Source organism: Elgaria multicarinata, chromosome 5 (assembly GCF_023053635.1).
Source record: "Elgaria multicarinata webbii isolate HBS135686 ecotype San Diego chromosome 5, rElgMul1.1.pri, whole genome shotgun sequence".
NCBI lineage: Eukaryota > Metazoa > Chordata > Lepidosauria > Squamata > Anguidae > Elgaria > Elgaria multicarinata.
The window spans coordinates 90,672,455-90,699,519 of NC_086175.1; the positions used below are offsets into that span (position 1 = coordinate 90,672,455).

The following is a 27,065-nucleotide window of genomic DNA, read 5'->3' on the forward strand; positions in this document are numbered from 1 at the left end:
ATTGATGGTGCTATATAAATAAATAAATGATAATGATAATGATGATAATAATAATAATAATAATAATAATAATAATTTGGCGGTCCCAGCATCTGTTTCTTGATCAAAAAGCAGCCGTGGGAGCTGCAGCTTGGATGCGGGCTATGGTGCCCCTTACCATGCCCCACATCCAAGCTCCCTCTCTATGTTTAATAACATGTGGTGGGAAATTAGGGGACAAAAAACCGAATCCTCCTTCCTCTGTGCCCTGGCTCAAATCCACAGCTGCTCTATGAGAAAGAAAAATGCATTGGGGAAGTTCCCAATGTAGGCCTCCCCACACGGGCCGTTTGAAGTCAGCAGCAGAGTATCCTGGGAGATTGAAATGCTGCCCCACCGATTTCTGGATGTTGTTATTTCATGTCAGATTTGTATCTTTCCGTTTTTATAATTTAAAATAAATTTACCTTCACCCATGTACTAACGCGTACTACAGGCTGCAGTCTTCTGAGCGATAGAGACGCTCCCAGGCGCGGCCCAATGAGACCCACCTCACGTAGAACCACTTCGTGGCCAGCCATCCCCACCCGCTTACAACAACCTTCCCGAACCTGGTGCCCTCCGAGTGTGTTGGATTACAATTCCCATAATCCCGCAGCCAGTGTAGGATTTATAATCCAACTCCTCTGGACGGCACCAGGTTGGGGAAGGCCGCAAACCACCCCGCGACGAAAAGCAAGTGAGGCTCTTTGTCAAACTCCTGAATCCTGATGCCCTCCAGATATTTTGAACTACAACTCCCAGCATTCCGGATTATTGGAAATTCTGGCTAGGGCTGATGGGAGTTGAAATCCAAATCGCCTCGAGGGCGCCAGGTTGGGGAAGGCAACTTTTCTCTTTCTTTTTTTCCCCCCTTTTAATTACTAAGCTCCGCCTTCGCCCCCTTCGCCGTTAATCGCGCGCACGTGCTTGCCTCGTGTGCCGCGCTGCCTCGCCAAAACGCGTCGTGTGATTGGCCCTTACCGTCCTTAAAAGCCACTCTTCTCCTCCCTTCCACTCCCCCTCCGTTTCACCCCGCGTGCGCGTTTCGTGTGAGTCCCTCACAGGCGTCGGAGCAAGATGCCGAACCGCAAAGGCGCGCGCAACGCCTATTATTTCTTCGTGCTGGAGAAGTTGCCCGAGCTGAAGCGGCGGGGTCTGGACGTCGCCGGAGTGACCGAGGCCATCCCGCACTGCTCCGACGACTGGGCGGTGAGGGAGCAAGGCCGGGCTCTTCCTTTGGCTTGGTGCAGGAGGACGGGGGCGAGAACAGGAACGGTGTTGATGGAAGAATGTTTGCTTCGCTTTTCTCCCAGAGATTCAAAGCGGCTGATAACAAACAACATAACTTGTTGGATGTCCTGCTTTGCCCTTTACGTTCAACCCGCTCCTCCAGCTCTGAATATACAAGATAGAATTGTCCAGAACGGAACTTGTGTTTCTTTCCTCTCAGTTTGGCTCTTAAAAGCCGGAAGAATTTGAGGTGCTCCTTCTCGTGCCCTCCAGCTGTCTTATACAACAACTCCCATCATCCGAGACCATTTGCCATGCTGATGGTTACTAAGCAAAAACATCTGGAGGGCATCAGTTTGGGAAGTCTGTTCCAGTCCTCCCAATTTTTCTCCTCATGGAGTTAATATGTTTCTTCTGCTTGCCAATAAGCTGTTGATATTAATAAAAGCACACTTCTTATTTACCAAGGGTGGGGTGAAGGGAAGCAGTACATTATGGTTTTTCTACTTGTAACTGAATTGTTAATATGGCTTTAAATTAAGGAATTGCCCTCGTATGATACAGAAAGTTTGCTTGGAGCTGCACTATGATCTTGTGCACACTTGTTGGGGTTTAAGCCCCATCAATTTCTCTAGGGCTTGCATTTCAACAAGTATGCAAAGAATTGACCTAGCGGAAAGTTAGGCACAAAGCAAACAAAATTAAGCACTTTTAAGTTGCATTGACTTCAGTGGGGGTTTAATCTGTGCTTAGCTTTCCCATAGGAATCAATGGGATTTTGAATGTTTAACTGACTGGATGATGCTCATATTTTCACTGGTAGGGAATCAGGGAGGCCATTTTGTTTTATTTGGAGAAAGTGGTGAAGAGCTTATATAATACTTAACTTTCTTCAAGATGCTGAGTGAGGAACAAAAAGAAAAGTATGTTGAAAAGGCTCGTCGCTGGAAAGCTAAGAATCAGGAATTAGCAAAAAAGGTAACTGGAAGAATGAACCAAGAATGGGAACATTTTAGCATTTATATCCTTCCCTTTTTTGAGGGCAAGTTATAATAATTGGAACAGGATTTCAAAATTAAAATACATTGTCTTGGGGAGCAGAAAAGAAAATTTATTTATTTGGAAGAAAGTACTGGGTGATATTCCAATGATAGGTGTTAGACATTCCTCCTTGATACCTTCCTCACAAGCCTGTTTGGGTTCTTATGTTTACTGAAATGGGGAGGGGCAGTATAGCTGTTCCTAAAATAGGGGATTGGTCTATTGAATAATAAGCAAGGCAACATCTACAGGGATGGGTCAAAGTTCACTATTCAGAAGCCTGAGTTTTACTAGTAATTTTGTCATAATTGTAAGTTACGTTTTCTTCTTTGCTGTACTATTAAAATTGAAGGGAAGATATCATTGTAAGGTTTCTAGTGATACCTGGAAGAGTTTTACTAATAAGAGATAATTGTACCACAGGCTCTATGCCATTCAAACTTGTAAGTCTGAAGGGGCCAAATATGCTTGCCCTGCTTTCTCCGCCCCCTGGAGGGTTGTAGGGTTCCTAATTGAAGGAAGAACTGTAACCACATTCAGCCACTGTTACAAACTCCCTTCAGACTTTCCTGCTCGGTGCGGATAGGTTGGGGATGGAGGGTAGGTAGTAAGGCTGTTGGCACAGAGCCCCACCACACTTTCCATTTTGAATGCCTGCATAGTGCTACTGGGTAGCTTAAATCTATGTAAACAATCTTTGAAAGTAATAATAGTCTTTTATGGAAGATCTATAGGTGAAATGCCCGCCTGCCCCATATCCACTTCAAGAGTATATGGGGCTGCTGCTAGGATTGGGTGGAGGTGCACATTCCATAATTACATGGGGGACCTTGGTCATAGTCTAGTCATACATATATCATGCTTAGGAGCTTGGCTAGACAAGATTAGTCTTCTGTGTCTAGAGGTGGTTGCTTGTCCTTGATTCAGTACATGATTAATATGGATTATTTTAACTTTTTTTCTCAGCCACCCAGCCAACTTGCAGCGCCTCTTCCCACACAAACCCAGAATAGAGTTCCTGTTTCAAACCTCACAGGTCTACATAGGAAGTGTGATCAAGGTAAAGTATAGTAAAAACATCCTGGATGTCTTGAGCAATTCATCCCTTGTATATGTTCTGAATAAGATGAGAGGTGATGCAAACAGTTCTATCTTTTGTGACTGGAGGAGAATTATGGAGACAGAAGGAAAAACATAGACATCAGCAGGCTGCTTCTAGTTGGGAGTGCATATGAGGGTAATTGGTGGCCAACAGGGTGGAGTGGGGCATTATTAAGGCCTGGATGTAGGGTAGAGGCCAAATAAGAAAGCAGAGATATTGGGCTGGTGGAATTAGTGGCAGAGGTGGAGCATGGGGGAGGGGGGGTGGGGTCAAGTAAATTAACGCTACTGTGGGATTTGGTGTTGAAACAATTTCTTGTGGCCCAGTGTATACTTAAGTCTTCGGTTAAACATTTCTCAGAGCATTCTGGGCCTTAAGTGCTCAGGGCCTTATGATTTTTTTAATCTTATAGTAATGTTCTTTGGTCTAATACTTGTGTTCTCATGAAGTATCCTGTTGATCTGTTCATAATGCAGGCAGGTAATTCTGGTGCTCCTGTATTTTGAGTTGTGGTTTGAAGTTCTTAATAATAATATGGTGGTGGTAGTGGTCTTGTCCACGCAACAAAAGGATAAATTCTGCATAGTTTTGCACAGTTGTACTGTTGAATACATGCGCATTGGAAGAAAGGACTCCAAAAAGGCCTGATGTGGCCATATGGGGAAATGGTGAAAAGGTTGCCAAACAACTTCTGCAGGTTTCGCAGAGTATCTATCTGTAACCCAAGTGAGGTTTGGTAATAACTTATTCTTGTCCACACAGGACAGGTTGTGCAACACATGCACCATAGATGGCAAAATATGGCCACAAATTGGGTCAGTAAAGAAATTAAATAAACGGAAACTACAGGAGGGCAATGGGTCTGTAACTGCATTGCGTGGATTCTGAACTAATCAGTGAGGGAAATGTAACATTTAGAGAAAAAGGTTGCTGTGGATCACCTGAACTCAAGCTAGGTTGTATGTAGGAAGCTCAGTGATAAGTGAGCACTTGGATAAAATACTTTAGTATCATTTAGGGCTTCAACACACGAGCAAAATAAGGCATGCTCATGATTGACCAGTCATGGAAGTTCATAGGTCCTTTTGATGATGTCGGCAACAGCCAGGGTGTCTCCTGAGATTTCCCCTCCTTATTCTAGTTATTAAAAAATATACAGAGATAAGCTGGAATATACCCTTAGTGGTGCAAAATAGGAGTGCGTAAAGCTGGCATTGCGCTGTGAACTTGCTGAGAAAGGACTTTGGAGGGAGAAGAGGGTAAAATGCCTCCCTGCAACAAAGGGAGACAGATATGATCCCCCATCACACCAAGAGCACTCCTTTAAGTTCAGTGGGGCTTATCCCCAAGTAAGTGTACCACAGAGGATGTAGAGGGATCTATAAAACCACAAGAACAAGACTCTTCATTAGACATCAGTCCCATTGGGGCTTACTCCCAAGTAAGAGTGCCAAGAGTTGAACAATCTTACATCTACTCAGAAATAAGTTCTGGCTTTCCTGGGGGCTGTGAGGAAGCAGATGAACACAAGACTCCCCCCACCCTTTGCACACATGTCAGGGAGGAAGGCATTCCTTCAATACAAACGTTTCTGCCATTTAAAGGAGCCCCAGAAAACAGCAGTATCTTCTGCCTTGTTAGCTCTCCTCTTCTCTCTCTCTCCAATCACGCTAAAGATCAAGGAAGCACAACAGCCCTAGGTAAAGAACCTGATTTCCGTTAATGTAAGAGGCACTCGTAAAGCTCATCCATGGGCGGTTGACATTTCCCACCCACCCCCTTTAATTTTTTTTCAAAAGCTTTTTTAAATTTATGCAAATCTTGGGGTTACTCTGGGCCTGCTGATACCTTCTTCTTGTTCATGACTGCAGTTTTGACCATATAAAGATTCTCATGGTGAATGTGTTTGCTGTTAATATATAAGATCCATTCATAATATTTTTAGTAGCTTCTATAATTTTTTATATTATATTGTGGATTTACATTTGTTTAACTTGTTGTAACTTTAGCTAAATCAACAGAAGTGCATCAGAGATGCAAGTTGAGTGGCCACTCAAGTAGTGCAAGATCCAGTCCTTGAAATATGTTGGCTTTATTGAGCTTTCCAGGAGAAAAATTATGATACAGAATCCTGTTTTAGTTAAGCATCTTTTAGCTTTATTTAAATATTTGGCTGCAGCCTTAGTGGCCAGAATAAAGCTTATTCTTAGTGGTACTACTTGATGTTATATTCTTTGTTCAAAATCTTTTCCCAGTTGTGCTTGAAACTTCATTCTACTTCTTGAATATCTTCAGTCATGGAGTGCTGCCCCATCATTGTAATCAGCGTTTCCTCCCTTGTGAAATTGGCTGTGTCAAATTCTCACTTAAGGATGGGATCATTGCAAACTTCCATCGTTTTATAGATCCTGGTGAGCTTTGGGAAAGTGAGAATAATGAATGCTGCTTTTGGGGGTGGTGGAAGAATGGTCAGCCCTGTTCTAACAGAAGCAGGATTCTGTTGGGTCAGGCTGCCTGATTTGGGTGCATTCCTGCATTATGGGGGAAATGAAAGCCTTCTGATACTTGGCAAATGCCACTTGACATCATAACTTGGTAGAGAATCAGAAGTTACTTAGAGCATTCTTTGTGCCAGAAGAAAGCATGATATTGCCAATTCAAAGTTCTTGTGCACTTGTATGTCTTGCAATTTTTGTTCCTGCCTTACCTAGTTAGTGACTATTGTAAACAAAAAAATCATATTGGGAGAAGAGTATTTGAACTTGAATCCTGTGCTGTATATGAAAGCAGAACAGATTATATTGTAATAATTTAACAGCTAGTCATCACAAGGCATATTGTGAGTTTCTCTCTGGTTGTCTACAGGAGAGGTGCCACGGGGATTTCGTTTTCACTGCCAGGCTGCAGGTAAGTATTGCACTGTCAACTTTTTTTTGTCATCCATGTCATTTTTAAAAAATCATTTGCTTAAAAACTGGTTCAAGTCCAGATTTCCTGGAACATTTAACTTGTATTGTCCTGAGTAATATTGTTACCATTATGGTCTTAACCAGACTACTAGATGAATTTTCTTTAGTTTTCAGTCCAGAACTTGTGTTCCCTAGTAGAGGCTTTGCATATGATTCTTTGGGAACCACCTTCAGCAGAACCTAAAACTGTATTTTTCTTTGCATACTTCAGGGTAAGGTATTGTAAATTGAAATTAAGCCATTGTCAGTTTTTAACCAGTAAAGTTCAACCATTAAGAGGCCTTGGTTGACCCACTCTTTATTCAAGTGGGTACCCTACTACTAATCATTTTCTTAAATTGTTGATGGCCATTTTTTCTTGTATATGGGATCAAATTGACTCAATGCTCCTCTGTTTAAGTACATTAATAAAGTATAGAGAAGTTTTTATTTAAGCATTCATAGGAAAACGCCAATTTATGAATCTCAAACTATAACTCTACTTACAATAACAATGTATGTTGCAAAGTTTTCTTCTGGAAGGTACTAACTTAAGATATTTCAATGTTCTTTCTCTTAGGTGATGCTACACACAGGATTCCCATATCTGGCTTTGAGCTTGCATCTGCAAATCATTCGGTTACATTATGTGATCTATACACATTTATCCAGCCGCGCTGGGGCACCTGGCCACCTGTGTATTGTAAGGTATGGTGTAGAGTTTTCAGAGTTAAATTGTTTTGTGTGTGGTTCACAAGTTACCAAATCTCCACCGAAATATTTATTTTTTAACAGCAGGTGTTGATCACAGGGAAAATCCCAACAAGTGACCTCCACAAGCTTGTAGGATACGGCTTTCTGACTTTCACAGGCAGCAAACACTTTCCAATTAGCCTCAATAACACATGAATGCTGTATGCAAAGCTTACTCCTTTCCAGCTGTGGAGCCTAATGTGAGAATGGTGTTTCACCTGTTTTCTCTTCAGAATTAATGATTGTGTGAATGGCACGTTTAAAAGTAAATAATAGGCACAGGTGGTAGGTGGGCTTTAAACTTTTGTCCCTCACTGCAGTCTCAGTCCAGATCAGGCCCTCTATGCCTAGTTATTTGCATTGTGCAAATGGGAGCTTTTCTTCCAGTGCACATATCAGGACTGCCGTGCTAATTGAGTGAGTGGTGTCTAAGCTAGTTTGACTTCAGGCTGGAAGAACCTTGGTCCTCTGACTCCATAAGCTGCAAAGACTGAACGTGGGTCTCCCAGCGTTGGAGCTGAATGTGGTGGCATGCTTCAGACTTCCCTGTCTTTGGCCAGTAAACCGTGGATGCCAGACTGAGAACCATCATTGTGCGCATGTGCTTCCTTCTCTTGAGCCAGTTCATGCGATGTGGGTAGGTAACTGGTTAAAGGGCATGAAATGAACACTTCTCCAAATGGAGGAATGTAGGCAATGGGGTCTCCAAGGAACTAGATGTGGACCACTGTGTTTTAACTTGTTCATAAATGTTTTAGAGGTGAGCAGCAAGATCTCCTCATCTCAGTAATCTCCTTAATAGAGTTGAAAGGACCAGAATAAAAGTTATGCCCTAGTTCACTTTTCTGGAAACTTTTGTTATACTTGTGTTGCCATTTCAATTAATGCGAATGTCTCAAACAATAGGGATGAACAGGAAGATGGCCTGTTTTGGTGTGAAGTATGAGACCAACTCTGCTATTTTTGAAAGGGGTATAAATAAACTGCAACCATAATGGGTTTAAAGTGTTTTACGTAGGACATGTTCTTCTGTTTTTTGATTAGATTGATGCTTTAATCCTGACTTATTTTTTGTAGTCTGACGATCAGTTTAGGATCAACTGGTGCCTGAAGCACATGGCTAGAGAAGCAGGTGAGAATTTACTTTTCCTTTACAACAGAAAGGATGTTGCTCTGTGGATTTTTAGATACCTCCTGCTGCTCCTAAAACTTTGTTTCTCTAATAGGCACAGTAAATCACCTGGAGCTTCTCAATGTGGAAGACCTTGTTGTAGAGCTGTATTGTCAGAAGCTTCAAAAGGAGCCTTCTAAGACTTGGGTGTGTAACACGCTGGATGCCTCCATGTGGGATTACTCAGGAAATACTAGGTATAATGTATAGTACTGTCTCTCTCTCTCTTCTTATTTATTTTATTTATTTATTTATCATATTTATACCCCGCTCCTCAGCCAAGAAAGGCTCTCAGAGCGGCTTACACTTAGCAAAAAAGACATCCACCCACCACACCATGAAAGAACTACTGCTCATACCTGAAGTACAGCACTTTGATAGTTATTTTTTGCAAAATTTATTTTATTTATTTACAATATTTCTATACCACTCATTCAAAATTTCAGAGCGGTGTACAAGATAAAAAAAATAAAAACAGACTAAAACACCTTAAAATAGGTTTTTAAATGAAGCAAAATGAAAAGTGAACCGTGGCTGGTCATTAAGGAAAGTCTTCCTGGAACAATGATGTTTTCAGGAGGCACTGTGAAAGGAATACAAAGTTGGTGCCTGCCTGAGCTCCAGAGGCAGGGAATTCCATAGGAGGGGGGCTACCACGCTGGTGGACTCTAATCGGAGGATGGGTCTATGTGGAATCATATTGTTCTGTATCTGAAACCAATTCCAGAGTGGTGAGCATAAGAAGTAAAGCAGTAAAAGATACAAAGATTAAAACACCATTAAAATTAGACTTTTTCAGAAACGGAACACCAATAAAAACCATGGCTCTCACTTAAGGAATGCTTCCTGAATGCTTTTCAGGAGATGCCAAAAGCACCACAGTGTTGATGCCTGCCTGACCTCCAGGGGCAGGGAATTCCGAAGGAAATCATGTTGAAGGCTCTTCTCCTGGTGAACTCCAATCAGGTCATAGGTCCATGTGGAATCACCAAGAGCATACCCTCTGATGACCTCAGTGACTGGGAAGGTTGGAAAGGGAGAAGATGCTCTTTCAGGTGTCTTGGTCCCAAGCTGTTTAGGGCTTTGTACACTAATACCAAAACCTTAAACCTGGCCTGGTAGCAAATAGGAAGCCAGTGCAGTTCTCTCAGCAAAGGAGTTGCATGTTGAAAAGAGGCAGCTCCTGACAACAGCCAAGCTGCTGGATTTTGCACTAGCTTCAGCTTCCAGAGCAGCCTTCAGGATAGAGTGTATTGCAGCAATCCATTCTGGAGTTTACTGGTTCTTGTACCACTGCAGCCAGACTATCCCTGTCCAGGAGAAGCTGTAGCTGGCAAACCAGCCAAAATTGTTAAACACTCTGAGCAACCATAGGCACTTGGGCTTCCAGCATCAGTGATGGATCTAGGAGTACCTCCAAGCTACCGCCATGATCTTTCCAAGGAAGTCCAACCCCATCCAGAACAGGCAGTGAGCCTGTCTCCAGACTCCGGAACCACTCACCCACAGGCTTCCATCTTGCTGGGATTCAGTTCAGTTTATTGGCCTTCATCCAGCCCATTAAGAGCCTTGTGTGGCGCAGAGTGGTAAGCGGCAGTTACTGCAGCCAAAACTCTCCCCACGGCCTGAGTTCGATCCCAGCGGAAGCTGGTTCTCAGGGAGCCGGTTCAGGTTGACTCAGCCTTCCATCCTTCCGAGGTCAGTAAAATGAGTACCCAGCTAGCTGGGGGAAAGGTAATGGCAAACCACCCCGCTACAAAGTCTGTCAAGAAAACGTCAGCGAAAGCAGGTGTCCCTCTAGGAGTCAGTAATAACTCAAGTGCTTACACGAGAGGTTCCTTTCCTTTTCCAGTCCATTACTGAGTTTAGGCACTGATCCAGGACTTGCACAGCCTCTCCTGATTCAGATGTCATGGAGAGATATAACTGTGTGTCATCAGCATACAGATAGCACTTGGCTCTAAATCCCGTAATGACTGTACCCAGCGGCTTCATATAGATGTTAAACAACATTGGAGACAAGATGGTATGTTGCAGAACCTCACAGCTCAATTGCCAGGGAGATGAAGAATGATCACCCAATGTTACTCTCGGAAATCAGTCCCACTAGTAGGACTGGAACCACTGTAACACAATGCCACCAATACCTATCCCACAGAATCTATCCAGGAGGATAACATGGTCAAAAGCTGATGAGAGATTGAGCAGAATTAACAGGATTGCATTCCCCCTGACTCTTAATAAAGAGCATCCATCAGGGCAACCTACGTTGATTCAGTCCTGTAACAAAGACAAAAACCAGACTGGAATGGGTCAGTATCCTCCAACAGTGCCGTAGTTGTTCCGCCATCACTCTCTCCAGTACTTTCTCTAAGAACCTTCCTGTAGAGATGTATTCACCACATGCTGCACCCACCCAGTTCTATCCCCTCAGCTAGTTTTTATTAGCCAGGAGGGACAAAGATTGAGAGGGCATGGGGTTAGTCGCATTGCTGAAAGTACCTTGTCCATGTCATCAGGCCACAGCAACTGAAAACTAATTCTATAAAATCAAGCAGATGGTAGCATCAGATACCTGAACTGGAGCTGCACTAACAGCATCAAGTTTGCTGCGGAGGCAAGCAATTTTGTCAAAGTGGATACAAAAAGTTTACAGCAGGTCCTTGAGGGGACCCATGCCCTATTCACTGGGGAGAGTGTTAACCCCTAGACTACCCAAAAGAGTTCTGCTGGATGGCTACTCGACATAGTAGAGGCAGCAAAGGAAGCTTTTGCTGCTTGCACTGCCTCACTATAGGCATGATTCTGTGCTCTAGAGTGTGCTCTGTTATCTTTGCTTTGAGACTTGCGCCATTCGCACTCTAGCCAATGTTCAGCCTCTTTCATTGACCATGCCTCTCCAGCAGAACAGTCTCCAAAGTACTGGAGAGGGCACTCAGGTGCAATCAAGTTGATGGCTAGGGCCTCGCCTGGATCACCAGCTTTCTCCACTGGAAAATCCCCAAGAGCATTCAGGAATCCATCAGATTCCATCAGTCTCTTGGGGTGGACCATTCAAATGGTTCCCCTACTCCTCCAGGATGGATGGAAATAACACTTATAAGTTCAAATCACACCAGTAAGTGATCTGACCATGACACTGGGGTTACCTAGACACACACACCATTTTCAGATAACTCTTCTCACAGCAGGGAGCAAAAACCAAATCAAGGGTATGCCTTGCTTCATTTTTCAGGCCAATGGCAAATTGAGGCAGCCTCATGGTTGTCATGGAGTCCATGAAGTCCCAAGCTGGAGCTCCAGAGACAGTCTCAGCATATAAGTTAAAGTCACCCAGAACCACTGCCCTGTGTTCTTCCAATACCACCTTTGCTAGCTTGGTCAGGGAAGATGGGCAGAACACTAGCAGCACCCCCAATCAGTCTTTATGGCCCAACACCAGGTGCAGCCCCTCAAGGCTTGCTCCAAGGTGGAATGGGTTCCTGGTGACAGAGAGGTTCTATGAACCATAGAGAATCTCCCCCTCCTCCACAGTGTGTTCCTGCCTTAGTTGGTGCTGCACCAAATACCCAGGTGAGCAGAGCTGAGTCACGTCAATACTGCCTGACTCAGCTATGAAACAGCAGTATATTAAATGCCTTGATAAAAAGTGCTATTTTACAGATTGTTGGTGATTCTAAGCAAAGGCTTGCTGCCCCATTTTCAAGAAAGGAAAGTTGGAGAATTAGAAATATTTTGGAATGATAGTTTTCCAAATCTAGAAAAGGTTAGTTAGCCGGAACCATCTAGATGCATTTAAGAGGCAGCTGGATAGCCATCTATCAGGTATGCCTTAAGGTGGATTCCTGCATTGAGCAGGGAGTTGGACTCGATGGCCTTACAGGCCCCTTTCAACTCTACCATTCTATGATCCTACAAGAAAACTTACCTGACTTAAGGCTTGGAATTTAATGCTGTTTCCAAAGTATATCACACTGATTTCTTAATTACATTAACCCTGTATTGCACAGGGTTTCATTACAGTGCTGGAACAAAGCTGGGCTAGGTATGGCCAGTGTCTAGATTTGAGGGGGAGGGGGTAGCCCTATATATTTGCTTTGAACTCCTTAAAGGAAAGGCAATAAATAGTCCCAAGGTAAGTATACTTCATTGTACTCATGGTACAGCTGAACTGTCTTGCTGCTGTCTATAATCTGGTGGCTGGCTATGTTGAAGTTCCCTTCTGGGGACAAGAAGGCAGAATATAAATGTTAACACATAAAATACTAGTTGATGAAATAAGCAGCCTTCATCTTTCTATTTCAAGTGATTTTAAAACTTAGCCCTTCAGTCACAGAAAACTGCTAATTCAATACTGAGGTTAAAGCACTCCCCCAGCATTACAGCCTAGGTGTGAACTCACTATTATAATTAAGTTTGTTTTGCTTACTCTTTAAAGCACTGTCACAATATTTTGGCCCCTTATGGAGACTTTAGACATGTTAAAAGCATTTTTAAATGCATGATGTCAACACATTGCATGCTTTGCTGTGGAAAGCATTGGTGTAACATGATCCATGTTGCCTGTAAAATGTGAAACACCCCTGAGTTGCTTTTCAAAGAGATTCATTATCCAGCAGTCCTTTAAAGAGGGGTTTGCACAGCCTCCCTTGCACAGAAAAAGTGTAAAAACTGAGAAACCGTGTGCTAGTGCAATGCTGTAGTTTCTAAGATGCAAGTGTTGTTTTGGGGTGGTAATATGCATAGTAGAACACACTGGGAGGAGGAGGTCATGTTACATTAATTTCTATCATTTCCTTGACTTATCACATCACCTTTGCATGGTCATTGTATTTGAATGTGTGAAGGTAAAATCGGCTACCTACCATAAAAATAAAAAGCACTGAAAATCCTTTTCTACTTTCTCCATTAAAGGCCATGGATTGCTTGCTTAAAAGACGTTAATAGATTAGAAAGGTGTTAAACCTCTAGTGCTGAGGAGATTTTTAATGCCTAATTGTGACGCAGATGAATAATCACCAGCTTGTCTAGAACTCGAAATATTACCTTAGTGTTGAAGTATACCTTTGACATTCTGGAATCATAACAAAAGTATGGTTTATACTTAGGTGCCAGTGGCATGAAGAAAATGATGTTCTGTTCTGTGCTCTTGCTACTTGCAAGAAAATTGCGTGAGTATATAAAATACAGTGACAATTTTAGAATGCCTTTGCACCCTAGAAAAGAAATTACTTTGTTAGCTTAAACATTAGCATTAGTCATACACGATATCTGTGGTATTATCTTGTTTTCAAAGCATAATCTGTGGGTATTTCTATATTTTCTCTAGTGAGCATTTTGTCCAGTTGAATAAGAGGCCAGCTGTGTGCTTTTGTGGCACATCTGTTACTATAGGATGAATAGGATTTTAAGGTGTTCTGAAAAAAAATAAATCCTTTCAAGTGTCACACTTCACAAACCTTTGTGTTTGTATTGTTAGTATGGCCTCTTTCACGTTTATATTCAAGGAGGAAAACTTTTGACGTTTGTTTTGGTTTGTTCAATGTATTCTGGAGGGTGATGTGTCACACACTTACACACACCACCAGGATCACACCCAGCTGGCTGTTCCAAGCTGGTTGCTCATGGCATTAAAACAAGGGGGCAAACTTTATAGCTGAGAGGGCCACTTAAAATCCCAGATGGCAGGTTAAGGACTGCATATATACATACTCTTACCCTCTGCCAACTTCTACTTCCTGCACCAGATCACTGGGAGGAGGGAGGGGCCTTCTCACTCCCCACCCCTTCCCAGCATTGTTGTTATGGGCGGCTTGGTAAATTTATTTATTTATTTATTTAGAATATTTATATAAATGCCTCCTCCGTTCCAGCAATTGAGAGTCCAATTGCACTCGGAAACAGGATGTGCAAGGAGAGTCATTCTCCTGGGTCTTCTTTCCCATCACTGGGAGTGGGGGAGGCATTAACCTCACCCCACCATTCTTGAGCAAGATTGCTGGAGTTGAGAGTCTGATTGTGAGTTTGGGCTGTTGGAAGCCCAGTGGTTCCTGGAAAGAGGTGACGTGAGGTGAGTTCCCCACTCCCAATGTTCCCCACTCCCAATGGGCTCCCGATAGCCTGCCAGTCAGGTGCTTGACACTGGGCAGTTGGGGTGGGCCACAAGCTGCCCATCTCTGCCTGAGAAGGGGTTTGGCAACAACCTGCATTCCTTTTTGACTCCAGAAGATCTCTTGTTCATCTTCCCTCTTACAAGCAGCTTTTCAAGTCATGCCTGCTTCCTATTGCACTTCAACTCCCGACTCATGAGTAGGACTTGACTTGTTAATAGGCTGTTTTTGAGCTGGTTATAGTCTGTGCTCTTGATGGAGGGAGTGCTTCAGGTTCCCTTTCCTGTAGCTTTCGGCTGTTCTTCTGGAAGAAGATGCCAGAAACACACAGCTGTTGGTATCCACAGCAAGGCTGCTGCTGCTTCTGTAGTTCACCCAAGGTGGTCTCCTTCCTCTTTTACCTTCTGGCCTGCTGCAGATCATGTTCCTGTGTCCCATGGTCTTACAGCTGGGATGATTTTCAAATTGCTAAATTGGAAACAATTTAAAATTCTTTCCTTCAGAAAATATTAATGTTTCTTTCTGATACTCCAGTGGCATGGTCTAAGTGGAAGTAGGTTTCTCCTCTATTAGAGCTTGAGTGTGATACAAAAAGTGTGATACTATACTATCCTTAATTGCTCGAGAAAGCTAAAAGATAATAATAATCAGATACATCTGAAAGTTATGTTTTTATCAGCCTTCAGTCGTTCATACAATGATTCTTTCAATTTGATGTCTTCTACTGACATACTCTATTTCTGAGGACCTCTTTGTTTCAGTTCCTAAGAGCTACAGAAATAGATTTATGATCAAAATGTATTGGATTTGCAGAGGCCATTTTATCTTCTGTCTGATCAAGATAATCAAGTGACCCAGCAGTTGTGCTCTTTGCCTTAGCAGCTTCAACGATTCGTGCGGAAGTCCTAACTGCCATTCCAGTTAATTGTAAATATGATTCTTTGGTGTAAAGGCACATAAGTATTTTAGTTCAGAATCATTGAGCTCTTTTTTATTTACTCCAGTGTTTTATTCCTGTCACACATTTTGTATAGGCTTTATTAATGGCCTTTGGCTTGAAAATAACAGACATCTGGTGTGTTTGGAGATGCCCTAGCCTCTACATGTATATTGTTAATTGTTGGATTTCTCTTCAACGTGAAAATGATTGTATCGTTTTAACACTGTCATTTTTTGTTCATGATAGATATTGCATCAGCAATTCTCTAGCCAATATGTATGAGATCCAGCTAACTCCATCCCATTTACCTCTGTGGGAGAAGGTTTCTCAAAGCACAGTAAACCCTAAGATGATAGTACTGGATGCTGGCCGTTTCCAGGTCATTTAACAAATTGTGTTTTCTCTGTTGCTATCATTCCTGAAATGTACTTAGAAATATGTTAACAAAGGGTTTTTTAGGGCTGTGTTACCTTGATATAAAAGTAATTCTATAAGCTTTGTATAGTAATTCTGTAAGCTGTGTTTGCAGAATATAAATTTTGTACTTTTGTCCTTAGTTTAAAAGATATGTAGATATTTGTTCTGCCTTGAAAACATTTATTTTAAAAGGCAGCATTATAAAATCTTATCAAATAAACGAATATACTCAGCTGTTGGCACATAGGCCAAATGATCCTTAACCATCTAATAAGTCTTGCCTTTAGGATACCTTGCAAACCTGGTGAATGAATAAGTGAATGAACTCACAAGTCTTTTGATAGCATGAATGTATAACTAGTTTTGTCTTTGAACTGCAGAAGCCAAGGGCTGAGAGTAAAGGAAATGACATGTACCTCAGATCTCATAATCAGGATCAAGGTGCCACACCCTGTACTGGTAAGTGAAGTTTTATTTTGGAAATGTGGATGTAATGAAAAGATGTTGCGGTTAGAACCCTTGGTAGTCTATTTCACACCTGCATTTCTTGGTATAAGAGAAAATGTCTGCATAGTCTAACCCAACCTATCCTCACTGATCCATTTCTGGAGCTTCAGTCTCTTTGCTGAATCTGACATTACGTTTTTATTAATGCAAATATTTTAATGCTGCTTGGATATATGATTAAATAGTAAACTATTTCCTATGCAATGTTTCTGGTTAAGCTTAATGAAAAACGTCCCTTCCGAACAGAACTCTCCTGCTCACTATAGAAAGCAGGGTTATGTTAATAGGCTTTGTCTAGCTTTTTACTCTGAAAGGAAACTTCTTAGTATCTGTGGAATTGCATGTAAAACAGCATATGGACCTTCTAGAGCTAAGTGATGAAAATTTAGACCGAAGGGCTGTCTCCAGGCCTCAGGACGCACAAAGGCATGGCCTCCACCTTCCTGCTCATTTCCTTCTTGGCTATCATAGCAATTTCTCATTTTGAACATACTCTACCCAAATTTCTCTGTAAAAAGCTTGAGCCTCTTCATTTGACATTTCTTCAGTTCTTGCATTTTTATTTTACTTTAGTGATTCTAAAATCTCTACCATATGAGCTCACGCGAAGTTGGTGCCTAACACTTGTGGCATAGTAGGCATTATTTTAAAATAATGGGCTGGGGAGGGGGCGTTATCGTGGTCTATAGGAATACAATCTCCCTCTCTAGGCTTCCTGTTCAGTCAAGTGCTGATCTTGAGTGTTTGTACTGTGTGTTGGGTACTTGAGACAGATTAGGGATTCTGCGGGTGTACCGTCCACCCCGCTGCCCAACAGTCTCCCTGCCTGAGCTGACGGAGGTTGTCTCGGACCTGGTGTTGAGGACCCCCAGGATGGTGGTTCTGGGGGATCTCAACTTCCGTGCCGAGGCTGCTGTATCCGGAGTGGCTCAGGACTTCATGGCTGCCATGACAACCATGGGGCTGTCTCAACATGTCATCGGCCCAACACATGCAAAGGGACACACTTGACTTGGTTTTCTCGACTGGGCAGGAGGATGGTGATCTGGAAGTGGGGGAATTAACATCTACCCCCTTGTCATGGTCGGATCACTTCCTACTGAGGTTTAGACTCTCGACGGCCTTTCCCCTCTGCAAGGGTGGGGGGCCTATTAAAATGGTCCGCCTCCGGAGGCTAATGAGCTCCGATGGATTCCAGAGGGCTCTGGGGGGATATGGCCGGTGCTCCTGTCGAAGCCCAGGTCTCTCTGTGGAATGCAGAAATGACTCGGGCGGTTGACATGATCGCGCCCAAGCGTCCTCTCCCTCTGAGCAGAGCCCGGTCAGTTCCTTGGTATACACCTGAGCTGAGGGCAATGAAGCAAGAGGGGAGATGGCTAAAACGCAGGTGGGGGAAAACTAGTGCTGGGTCTGATCGAACACGGGTTAGAGCTCACTATCGAGCCTACTCTGTGGTGGTGAGGGTGGCAAAGAGGCAGTTCTTTTCCACCAGCATTGCGTCTTCTCAGTGTCATCCGGCGGAGCTTTTCCGGGTGGTTCGTGGTCTGTTACACTCTGGGCCAGGGCGTGAGATAGTTGAACCCTCGGTAGCACGCTGTGACGAGTTTGCACGGCACTTTGAAGATAAAGTCGCTCAGATTCGTCATGAATTGGACACCACATTTAATGCAGCACCACTAGTAGAGGCGTTCAGAGCGCCGTCCGGCTCAGTTATTGGATGAGTTTCAGTTATTGAGGCCCGAGGATGTGGACAAGGTGCTTGGCCAAGTCCGGTCGACCACCTGTGTGCTTGCCCCTTGCCCCTTGTGGCTCATTACATCAAATAAGGAGGGGATCGCCGGCTGGGTCCAGGAGGTTGTAAATGCCTCCTTGAGAGAGGGAGTGGTGCCGGCCTCTTTAAAAGAGGTGGTAATTAGACCACTCCTGAAGACGCCTAATCTGGACCCAGAGGATGTTTACAACTACAGGCTGGTGGCTAATATCCCTTTCCTGGGCAAGGTGCTTGAGCGGGTGGTTGCAGGACAACTCCAGGCACTCTTGAATGAAACGGATTATCTAGATCCATTTCAATCGGGTTTCAGGCCTGGTTTTGGAACAGAAACTGCCTTGGTCGCCCTGTGGGATGACCTCTGTCAGGGGAGAGACAGGGGGAGTGCGACCCTGTTGGTTCTCCTGGACCTCTCAGCGGCCTTCGATACCATCGACCATGGTATCCTTCTGGATAGGTTGTCTGAGCTGGGAGTTGGAGGTACTGCGTTGCAGTGGTTCCGCTCCTACTTGGATGGCTGATTCCAGAAGGTGGTGCTGGGGGATTATTGCTCTGTGCCGTGGCTCCTAAGCCATGGGGTTCCACAGGGCTCTATTTTATCCCCTATGCTGTTTAACATATACATGATGCTGCTGGGGGAAGTTATCCGGAGATGTGGACTGAGGTGTCATCAGTATGCAGATGATACCCAGCTCTACCTTTCCTTTTCATCAAACCCAGGTGAGGCAGTGACTGTTCTGAACTAGTGCCTGGGCACGGTAATGGCCTGGATGAGGGCTAACAAACTGAGACTCAATCCAGACAAGACGGAGGTACTGTTAGCGGGTGGTTCATCTGTCCGGCGAGGTGATGTTTGCCCTGTCCTGGACGGGGTTGCACTCTCCCTAAAGGATCGGGTCCGTAGTTTGGGGGTGCTCTTCGATCCAGAACTGTCACTTGAGGCACAGGTGAACTCCGTGGCAAAGAGCACCTTTTATCAGCTTAGGTTGATATACCAACTGCGCCCTTATCTGGACAGTGATAGCCTAGCTACAGTTATCCATGCTCTGATAACCTCTCGTTTGGATTACTGCAATGCGTTATACATGGGGCTGCCTTTGAAAACGGTCCGGAAGCTTCAGCTGGTACAAAACAGGGCAGCCCGTTTACTAACAGGGACTGGTCAGCGAGATCACATTATGCCAGTCCTTTTCCAGCTTCATTGGCTGCCAGTCCAGGTCCGGGCCCGATTCAAAGTGCTGGTATTGACATTTAAAGCCCTAAACGGTTTGGGGCCAGTTCATTTGAAGGAACGCCTCCTCCCATATGTACCTGCCTGGACCTTAAGATCATCTACAGGGGCCCTTCTCCGTGAGCCCCTGCCAAAGGAAGTGAGGCAGGTGGCTACTAGGAGGAGGGCTTTCTCTGCTGTGGCACCCCGGTTGTGGAATGAGCTCCCCAGAGAGGTCCGCCTGGCGCCTACACTGTACTCCTTTCGTCGCCAGCTGAAGACCTTTTTATTCACTCAGTATTTTAACACTTAATTTTAACTTAAATTTAAATTTTACTGTTCTAACTCTGTATTTTAATCTTATATCAATTTTGCTGCGTGGTTTTATCCTGGTTGTGCTTTGTATACTGTATTTTGTATTTGTGCTTTTAACCTGTTGGTTGTTTTATTATGGTTTTAATTTTTGTGAACAGCCCAGAGAGCTTCAGCTATTTGGCGGTATAAAAATGTAATAAATAAATAAATAAATAAAAGTGCTCTGGTTGATGCATCCAACTTCCTCCATTGGATAGACTGCCTTTTCTACCTGGGTGCGAAGCATGTGGTGGGCACCTGTCATAGTGTCAGAGGTTCACAGGACAGGCATCCCTGAACAGATTCTCCTGAGTTCTCCTGTTGTGCAAGTGGGCCCTCTTGGTGGCAGACACTAAGATACTCATCCATCATGATCAGTAATTGCAGCTGATCTTCAACATTTTTTTACCTTGAAGTAAACATTCAGAGCCCTGATCCTGGGGCTGCCGCGGATAGGGAGATTTAAACATTCCCACCCACCTTTTTTCCCCGGGGTGAGGGGAGAGGAGACAAACTTCCATTGATGTCAGTGGAGATTTTCTCTTTTCTTTCTTTAGCCTCAACAGGAGGGAGATGTGGAAATTTAGGAAGAAATGTGACTGGGTAGGAAGACTGAAACCACCCTACCCACATATGCTGATCGTGATTCAGGCTTGTATGCTTGCTTCAAGATAAAAATAGGTGAGGTTTAGCTGTTTAGCCTTGTGTAACTATGCTCCATCTGGACTCCTTTGTCCTCATCATTGACAACTAAGTTTGTCATGGATCCTTTTGCTACTCTGCAGCATCCTGAGTCAGTCACAATTCTAATGGTCTCCTCTAGCCATGTTAAGAACTTGAGAACCAGCTCACCAAGAACTGTTGCATCATTGTGTTGCATCCCTGCATTGGTTAATATTGACACTGGCTTTGATACCAGACCTCCTCATAGAGGCAGCTCCTTCAGTATGCGCATAAGGCAAAAGGGATAAGGGGAGATTGACCCAGTGGCTCAGGATTTTCCAATTCAAGAGGTGGGAACAGCTTATTTTCCTACAGTAGAGGAGGGTATCCTAGCCTGGGTTGTTCTTCACACTTGCTCCAGAAGGCAGAACCAAATTTGTTTGAAGTTGCTTTTTCTGTGTGGGAGAGCACCTCCCAGTTTCGCAAATAAAACATCTCAAACAACAAATATAATTCTCATCAAACAGTTCAACAAGAAAAATCGGCACCAACAAGAATGACAGAGGAGGGACTTTGCATGAGTCCAACCTCTAAATAACCCGAGTAAAAACTGTCAGTGAACTAAAAGAATTATTTCCCTCTCAGCAACAAGGCATAATTTCACTCAGGAAGGTAGGATGCCCTCCATCTACTGTACAGAAGGAACCTTCATGGTAAATCCAGTGTTCCATTTTCCCACAGTGAAGGATATAGTAGTCTGGGACGTTCCTAAGCGGTTCTTCATTAGGGTAGGCCTTTTTGCCATACCTACATGTTCTGGGAGCTGTCTCCATGGAGAGTTCTAGTATCAAAGACAGCGTTAATACCAGCCAGTGCAGGGAAGACTACATACATTGATGCAACGGGCTAGTCAAGCAAAGTGACACATGATCTAAGTCTATAAATACTTGTTATTGCTTAATATATACAGGGTTTTAAGCAGGAAAGGAATTGCCCCATTTTGCCTAATAAGTGGATTGCTACTTCCTGTCATGTCTTTGGGTCTTAAACTGCATCTTATTCAGCAAAAACATATGTTCTGTTTCTATTGTTTTGTGTATATTGGTTGCTGCAGTGTCTCTTTAAAATGGGTTTGACTAATTTGGCTAATTGCTGGTGGTGCATTGCAGCTAATGCTTCTTTTAAACATTTTGGCAGTGTCCAATAGTTGAATCTTTTTGGGAGGAGGCAATTGTATGGATAAATTTTGTATTTCAATGTTGGCTGACGTAGGTGCCTTGGACTGAGTTAGACCATTGTTCCATCTGGCCCAGTATTGTCAACACTGACTGGCAATGGCTCTCAGATTCTTTCCTTACCCTACCTGGGATCAAACCTGGGACCTTCTGCATGCAGATCATATGGTCTGCCACTGAACATCAGCCTTCCCTTATATATGTGCATGTTCTTTTAAATTATCTGCCTTGATGGAAATTAGCAAATGGTCATCTTAAATGGATTCTTTGCACCCTTTTCACAGCTGAAAGATTGATATTACAGCACTGGAAAGATAAATGCTCACTTCCTATAATTCAATGGATTGAGGAGCTTACAACACTTCATTATTTGAATGGGCGGCATATAGATGCCACCTTCGAAAGGATCATTATTTGGGTATCTGGTCCTCTTTTGTTAATGTTTATCAATAATTGCTAGGAAGCTGTATTTTCATATAGATGCATTTAATTTACATTCATTGATATGGATATGGATATAGAAAATCAAGAAGTAAAAGAAAAGTTTATGTAAATGTGGCACTGCCTTCTGAAGTGAGTGGGATGGGCAACCCAGGCTAGGATATCCTCCATCCACTGTAGAAAAAGAACCTTCACAGGGAGTCCTACGTTCCATTGTTTTCAATGGATAGGCTGGTACGTCTGATTTTTAACATGGCTTTGTAAGAAAGTCTAGAATTCCAGTCATCCTCGAGAAATAAGCACTTTTCCACCAGATCTTCAAAAGGGGGTGACACAACTTTAAATAACTAAAATCTTATTTAATCTTCTTTGACACAAAGCTATATTTAAAGACATTTGAACCAGTTCAGAAACAATTAGTAATCAAGCATGGAGTGTTGCTAGAATGAGTTCTGTGCATTTGTACATATGTGAACATCTTGTTGCAGCTCCCTTCTCATAACTTGATTGGATGCAGATATTGAGGGGAAATGGTGTTGAGTTCAAAATCGTTATGCAAGTTGTAGATGGCATATTCATATGAAATGTTTTCATAAGGATACATTGTTTGGAATCTGACAAAGATACCCTGTGGGTGTAAGATGTCATGTCAGATCTAAACTTAAGTCTTATCTGGGTACTGATATTCATCCTGTTTTTTTATTTTATTTATAAATACTGCAAGAGTGTTTTCAAATGTTCTTGCTGTATATATGTGATGGGGTGGGTGCATGCAATTCCACTATTTATACACATAGTAAGCTAAATATGTGGTCATACTTAAGGCATTTCCACTTCATTCTACATAGAAATGCTTTTTATGAAGAAATAAAAAACATTTTTATAACAGAATTTAATGATTAAACAAGAATTGTTTTAGGGCACAAGTATCGCATATTCAGTACTTTATAATTATGCTCCTATCTTCAAAATAATTCTGTGAAATAGGTTAGACTGATTGTGATTTGCCTAAGAACGCTCCGTGATATCATCACTGTACAGGGATTTAAATTTTGGATTCAGTGTGGGAAACTCAACATAATGGCCACTGCACCTTGCTGGCCAATATGAACATCTAGTATTGGATTTTAAGACCTTACTCTAGTCTCTTGTGCTACAGTTCTAGTGGCAGCTTCCATATATGTTGACTTGAATACCTTATATGAAGTGATTTCAATTCTTAAAAATAAAATTCGGTCATTGAGGTTGTGCCAGCCCATCATAATTCTAAAGGTCCTTGTATAAGCCATAGCTAAAAATATGAAAGTGTGTGATTGCTGTTGAATATTTATGTGTGCCTGTGGTAAGGATGTTGCACTCCCCTAGAAGGAGCAAGTTTGTAGCTTGGGAGATTGTGCTGGAGCCATCTTTGTCATTTGAGGCTCAGGTAGCCTTAGTGGCACGGAGTCCCTTCTACCAGCTTCAGCTGGTAACACAGCTATGCCCCTATCTAGACAGGGATAACCTGGTTTTCGTAATCTATGCTCTGATAACCTCCAGGTTAGAATATTGCAATGTACTGTACATGGGGCTGTCCTTGAAGACTGCTCAGATTTTATGTAAAATGCAGTAGCCAGATATGCCGATTCTGGCCCACTCTCATTGGCTACCTGTGTTTCTAAGCCCAATTCATGGTGCTGGTTTCAACCTATGAAGTCAACCTATAAAGCTTTACAGGGCTTGGGACCGCAATATCTGATGGAGTGCCTCTGCCAACCTGAAACTGACACTTTGACCAGTATCTGAGACCTCCAAGTGCCACCTCCAAGAGAGGCTTAGAAGGTGGCAACAAGGGAGAGGGCCTTTTCACTGGTGGTCCTCTGATTATGGAATGATCTCCCACTGAGGTCCAGCTGATGCCAACACTCATCTTTTTGGCGCCGAGTTAAAACTGTCCTCTACTCCCAGACATTTAATAGCATATGATGGGGCATTTATTACACTGTCTTAATAGGTCTAGAATTTTATTGAAACTGTTTTTAGCTATTTAAATTGTTTATTAAAATTTTATGCTGTATTTTATTTTGTGAATTGTGAACTACACAGAGAGCTTCGGCTGTTGTATAGTATAGAAATGAAATAATGACGATGTAAATAAGTCTTAATTCCTTGTAGGTTCTGACCTTGTCAAGGATACATAGTTTATATACTGAAAATGCTTTTTTTGCTTAGGTGAGCATCCTTTAGGAGTGAAGACAATGTGTGAAACAAGCACCAGGTATGGAAGAGGAATTGCACGATTTCAGGAAAGCATCTCCAAGCAGACCAGCAGTTAGAAGCTTACAATGCAGTGCCTCCTCTCCAGAACAGCTCTACGTGTCATGATTTTCACAGTCTTTGGGAATATAAGGATGTTGTATTTACTTTGTCGTGTTTAACCATGCGTTATCCTTAGTTGAAGGAATAAATCATTCTATCCCATTGTTTAGGGAAATGTTAACTGTTTAAAAGAAAATGTTATGGTACTCTAGAACAGGTTCTGAAGAATATTTTTTCAGTATGTAGGAATGTTTAATGGATGGTGGAGGAGATTAGACAAAATCAAATCAGTAGAACAGCTTTCTGAAACTTTGTGTTGATTTCAGAAGACTCATGTGCGTTGATTCAAAAACAAGGCTTATTTACACTTGCTAGTGCCTTATTCAAGTAAACCTTTGCTTAGTTCATAGACCAAGGAAGCTTCAGTTGCAATTACTGTAAGTTTTGGGATGCTACAATTAAATTCTTGTCTAAAGAGCAAGATTTTATATAACAGTAGAATCAAGCATGCACTTAACATGCAAGCAAATAGCCCCACTTCCCCATCCTCACAAAATGTAAAATCTTGCAAGTGTAGCTAGTTGAATTCCTTGGATCTTTTCTTGTTCCTTGAAGTTATGCATTAATGTTGTTAATCTTTCAGAATGTTTTCAAGTCTTAATGGTGAGAGCCCAACCAGCTTTAGGATTTTACAAAAACATAATTCCTATGGGGCTTAACATGTTCTACTTGAGTTTTTCAGTTTGTAAATATGTTTTGTCATGGGGAGAATAAAAATTTACAAATTGTATGAAAACAAACTTAGAGTTAGCTTTTTGAGGGACCAGCATCCATTGAAGAAACATGTGCACATGTTGCTTTAGTAGCCCATTCTAGTGTCTTAATGTAGAATAGTGATGAAGGGCCAAATATGTGAAATGCGTGATTTGCAGTTCATGTAGCTGACATTGGTTTGTTCATGGTCTTTGTACTAACCAAAGACCATGACAAATACATCAAAAGAAAATATACATATATACAGTAATATAAATATTTTGAACAGTAGAAAATTATACAGATAACTTAGAATTTGCCATAACTAAACTCAGCAGTCTGAAACTCCGTGACATTTTTGTTTTTGCTAAATAGCAAGAGCGAAAGGGGATTAATCTTTCTCACCCCAGTAAACCTTTAATCAGCGTGAAACACCCCCACGGGAAGTTATTTGCCATGGGAGGGAAGCTACTATTGGTGTTCGGGGAGGGAGGGGGATATTTTTTAAAAACCTTCTTCCCATGGTATCACCAGGAAGCCATGTGCAGCATGATCACATACTTCACATCTTGCCTAGTTTGGCCCTAATAATTTGTTAAAAATTAAGAGTAAATAAATGCTAACCTATTAATATTGTGAGACCTGTAGCCTTTCATCTGCTCTAATCTCTAAGGGATGTGCTCTTAGGAACACGTTAGCCCAATAAAGAGAGTACATCTCTTGTCTCATCTGCCATGCTTTAGGTCAGAGTCTGCTATTAGGTATTTATCCGCACAGAAACTAGTCACCAGTTATTGTTAGTAAGAATGGAGCAGCTGGGACTGTCATTGCAAGGCAAAATACTTATTCAGAGAATATGCACCTGTCGGGGAGGGGAGGGTTGCGTCGCAGTACCACTTTGGCCCCAATCTGCCACTGAACTCTGCAGTTTCTCTGCTCCAGGCTGGGGTGGGAGGCTTAATGCAGATTGCTGTAGAGAAAGCAGTGTTTTCTGGCGTTCACCCGGGTACCAGAGCCTGCCCACCTCCAGCCATCTTTGGCTTCCGGCGAGCAATCAGTTGTCGCCATCCACCCTGGACTGCCCCCATGCAGAAAAGTCATGGTAACCTCACTCTGAAGAAAAGAGTCGGAGTAAGTCCCTGACTTTTCTACTGCACATTTTTGCTTATTTGCCCCGTGTTGGCTGCTGCATCGTATAACTCACTCTGAGCTGCTTTGCAGCCACCTCAGCAAAGATGACATTTAGACAGCCCCTGCAAACAACAACCATACTAAAGTAGCAGTAAGCCTTTGTGTGTTTTACTTGCATGACTGTCCCTGTGCAGAGCACTCTGGGACAGAATCTTTTCACTGTTACACTGGCCAAAGTTGTCACAAGTGTGAGCCAGGTGTGATTTAAGTACATTTTCCTACCCAAGGGAGGCCAAAAATATGCCCATGCTCTGTCAGTCTACACTGCATGAAACAATTCCTTCCTCCTCAAAAGCCACTAGCAAATGCTTGGGATAACTTTGATAGAGTGATGTGTTGCACCATCACCTGCTGAGCCTAACCCAATTTTTCTTCTAAAACCAAGAATGTCACTCTTTTATGATGTCAGGAAAGTCCCACACATCAGTATTTCCTTGAAAGCTTGCAATTAGCCTGCATGTGTAGAATCCGTTTTTAACTGATAGTTGCTCCGGGTTGCTACTGCTAGTGGCAGATCCTTATCCAGTCTCTTTTGCCCTGATCCCACAAAAGTGCCTGACTTGGGGTAGGAGAGGTAGAGAGTCAAGGTAGTTGCCAACTTTTACCCCTCTTACAATTTTGTTGTGGCTTTTTCCACCTGAAAGAAAGCAGATGATACTGTGGAGGGTGAGTAGCACCTGCAGTACTGCAGAGAACATGGGAACTGCTTACTATAGATGCCTTCTGCAGCCAGTAGAAGCAATAGCTGCTGAAGCTAGCTAGGGTATGAACTGACCCACATATGCTTTGAGCTGTTTTTGGTTGTGTGCTTGTGTATATGTGAGGTATATGAAGGACTTAGTCGCTTCTAATATTTAGTTCTTTCAGAACTCTTAAGAGTTTGGGAATGTGATAGCCTCTCAGTTATCTGAT

At 42.7% G+C, this 27,065-nt stretch overlaps 1 protein-coding gene across 1 annotated transcript; it reads left to right on the top strand.

The window, feature by feature from the left end:
• The first annotated feature begins 1,084 nt into the window (after positions 1 to 1,084).
• MAEL (maelstrom spermatogenic transposon silencer) lies at positions 1,085 to 24,901 on the top strand. The gene is given in 13 exon segments (XM_063127605.1): positions 1,085 to 1,230; positions 2,149 to 2,229; positions 3,259 to 3,352; positions 5,650 to 5,805; positions 6,260 to 6,301; positions 6,923 to 7,050; positions 8,173 to 8,227; positions 8,322 to 8,463; positions 13,375 to 13,437; positions 15,563 to 15,695; positions 16,114 to 16,192; positions 24,123 to 24,193; positions 24,196 to 24,901. Coding segments are annotated over 13 exon segments (1,326 nt in total). The 5' UTR covers positions 1,085 to 1,098; the 3' UTR covers positions 24,346 to 24,901.
• Positions 24,902 to 27,065: the final 2,164 nt, after the last annotated feature.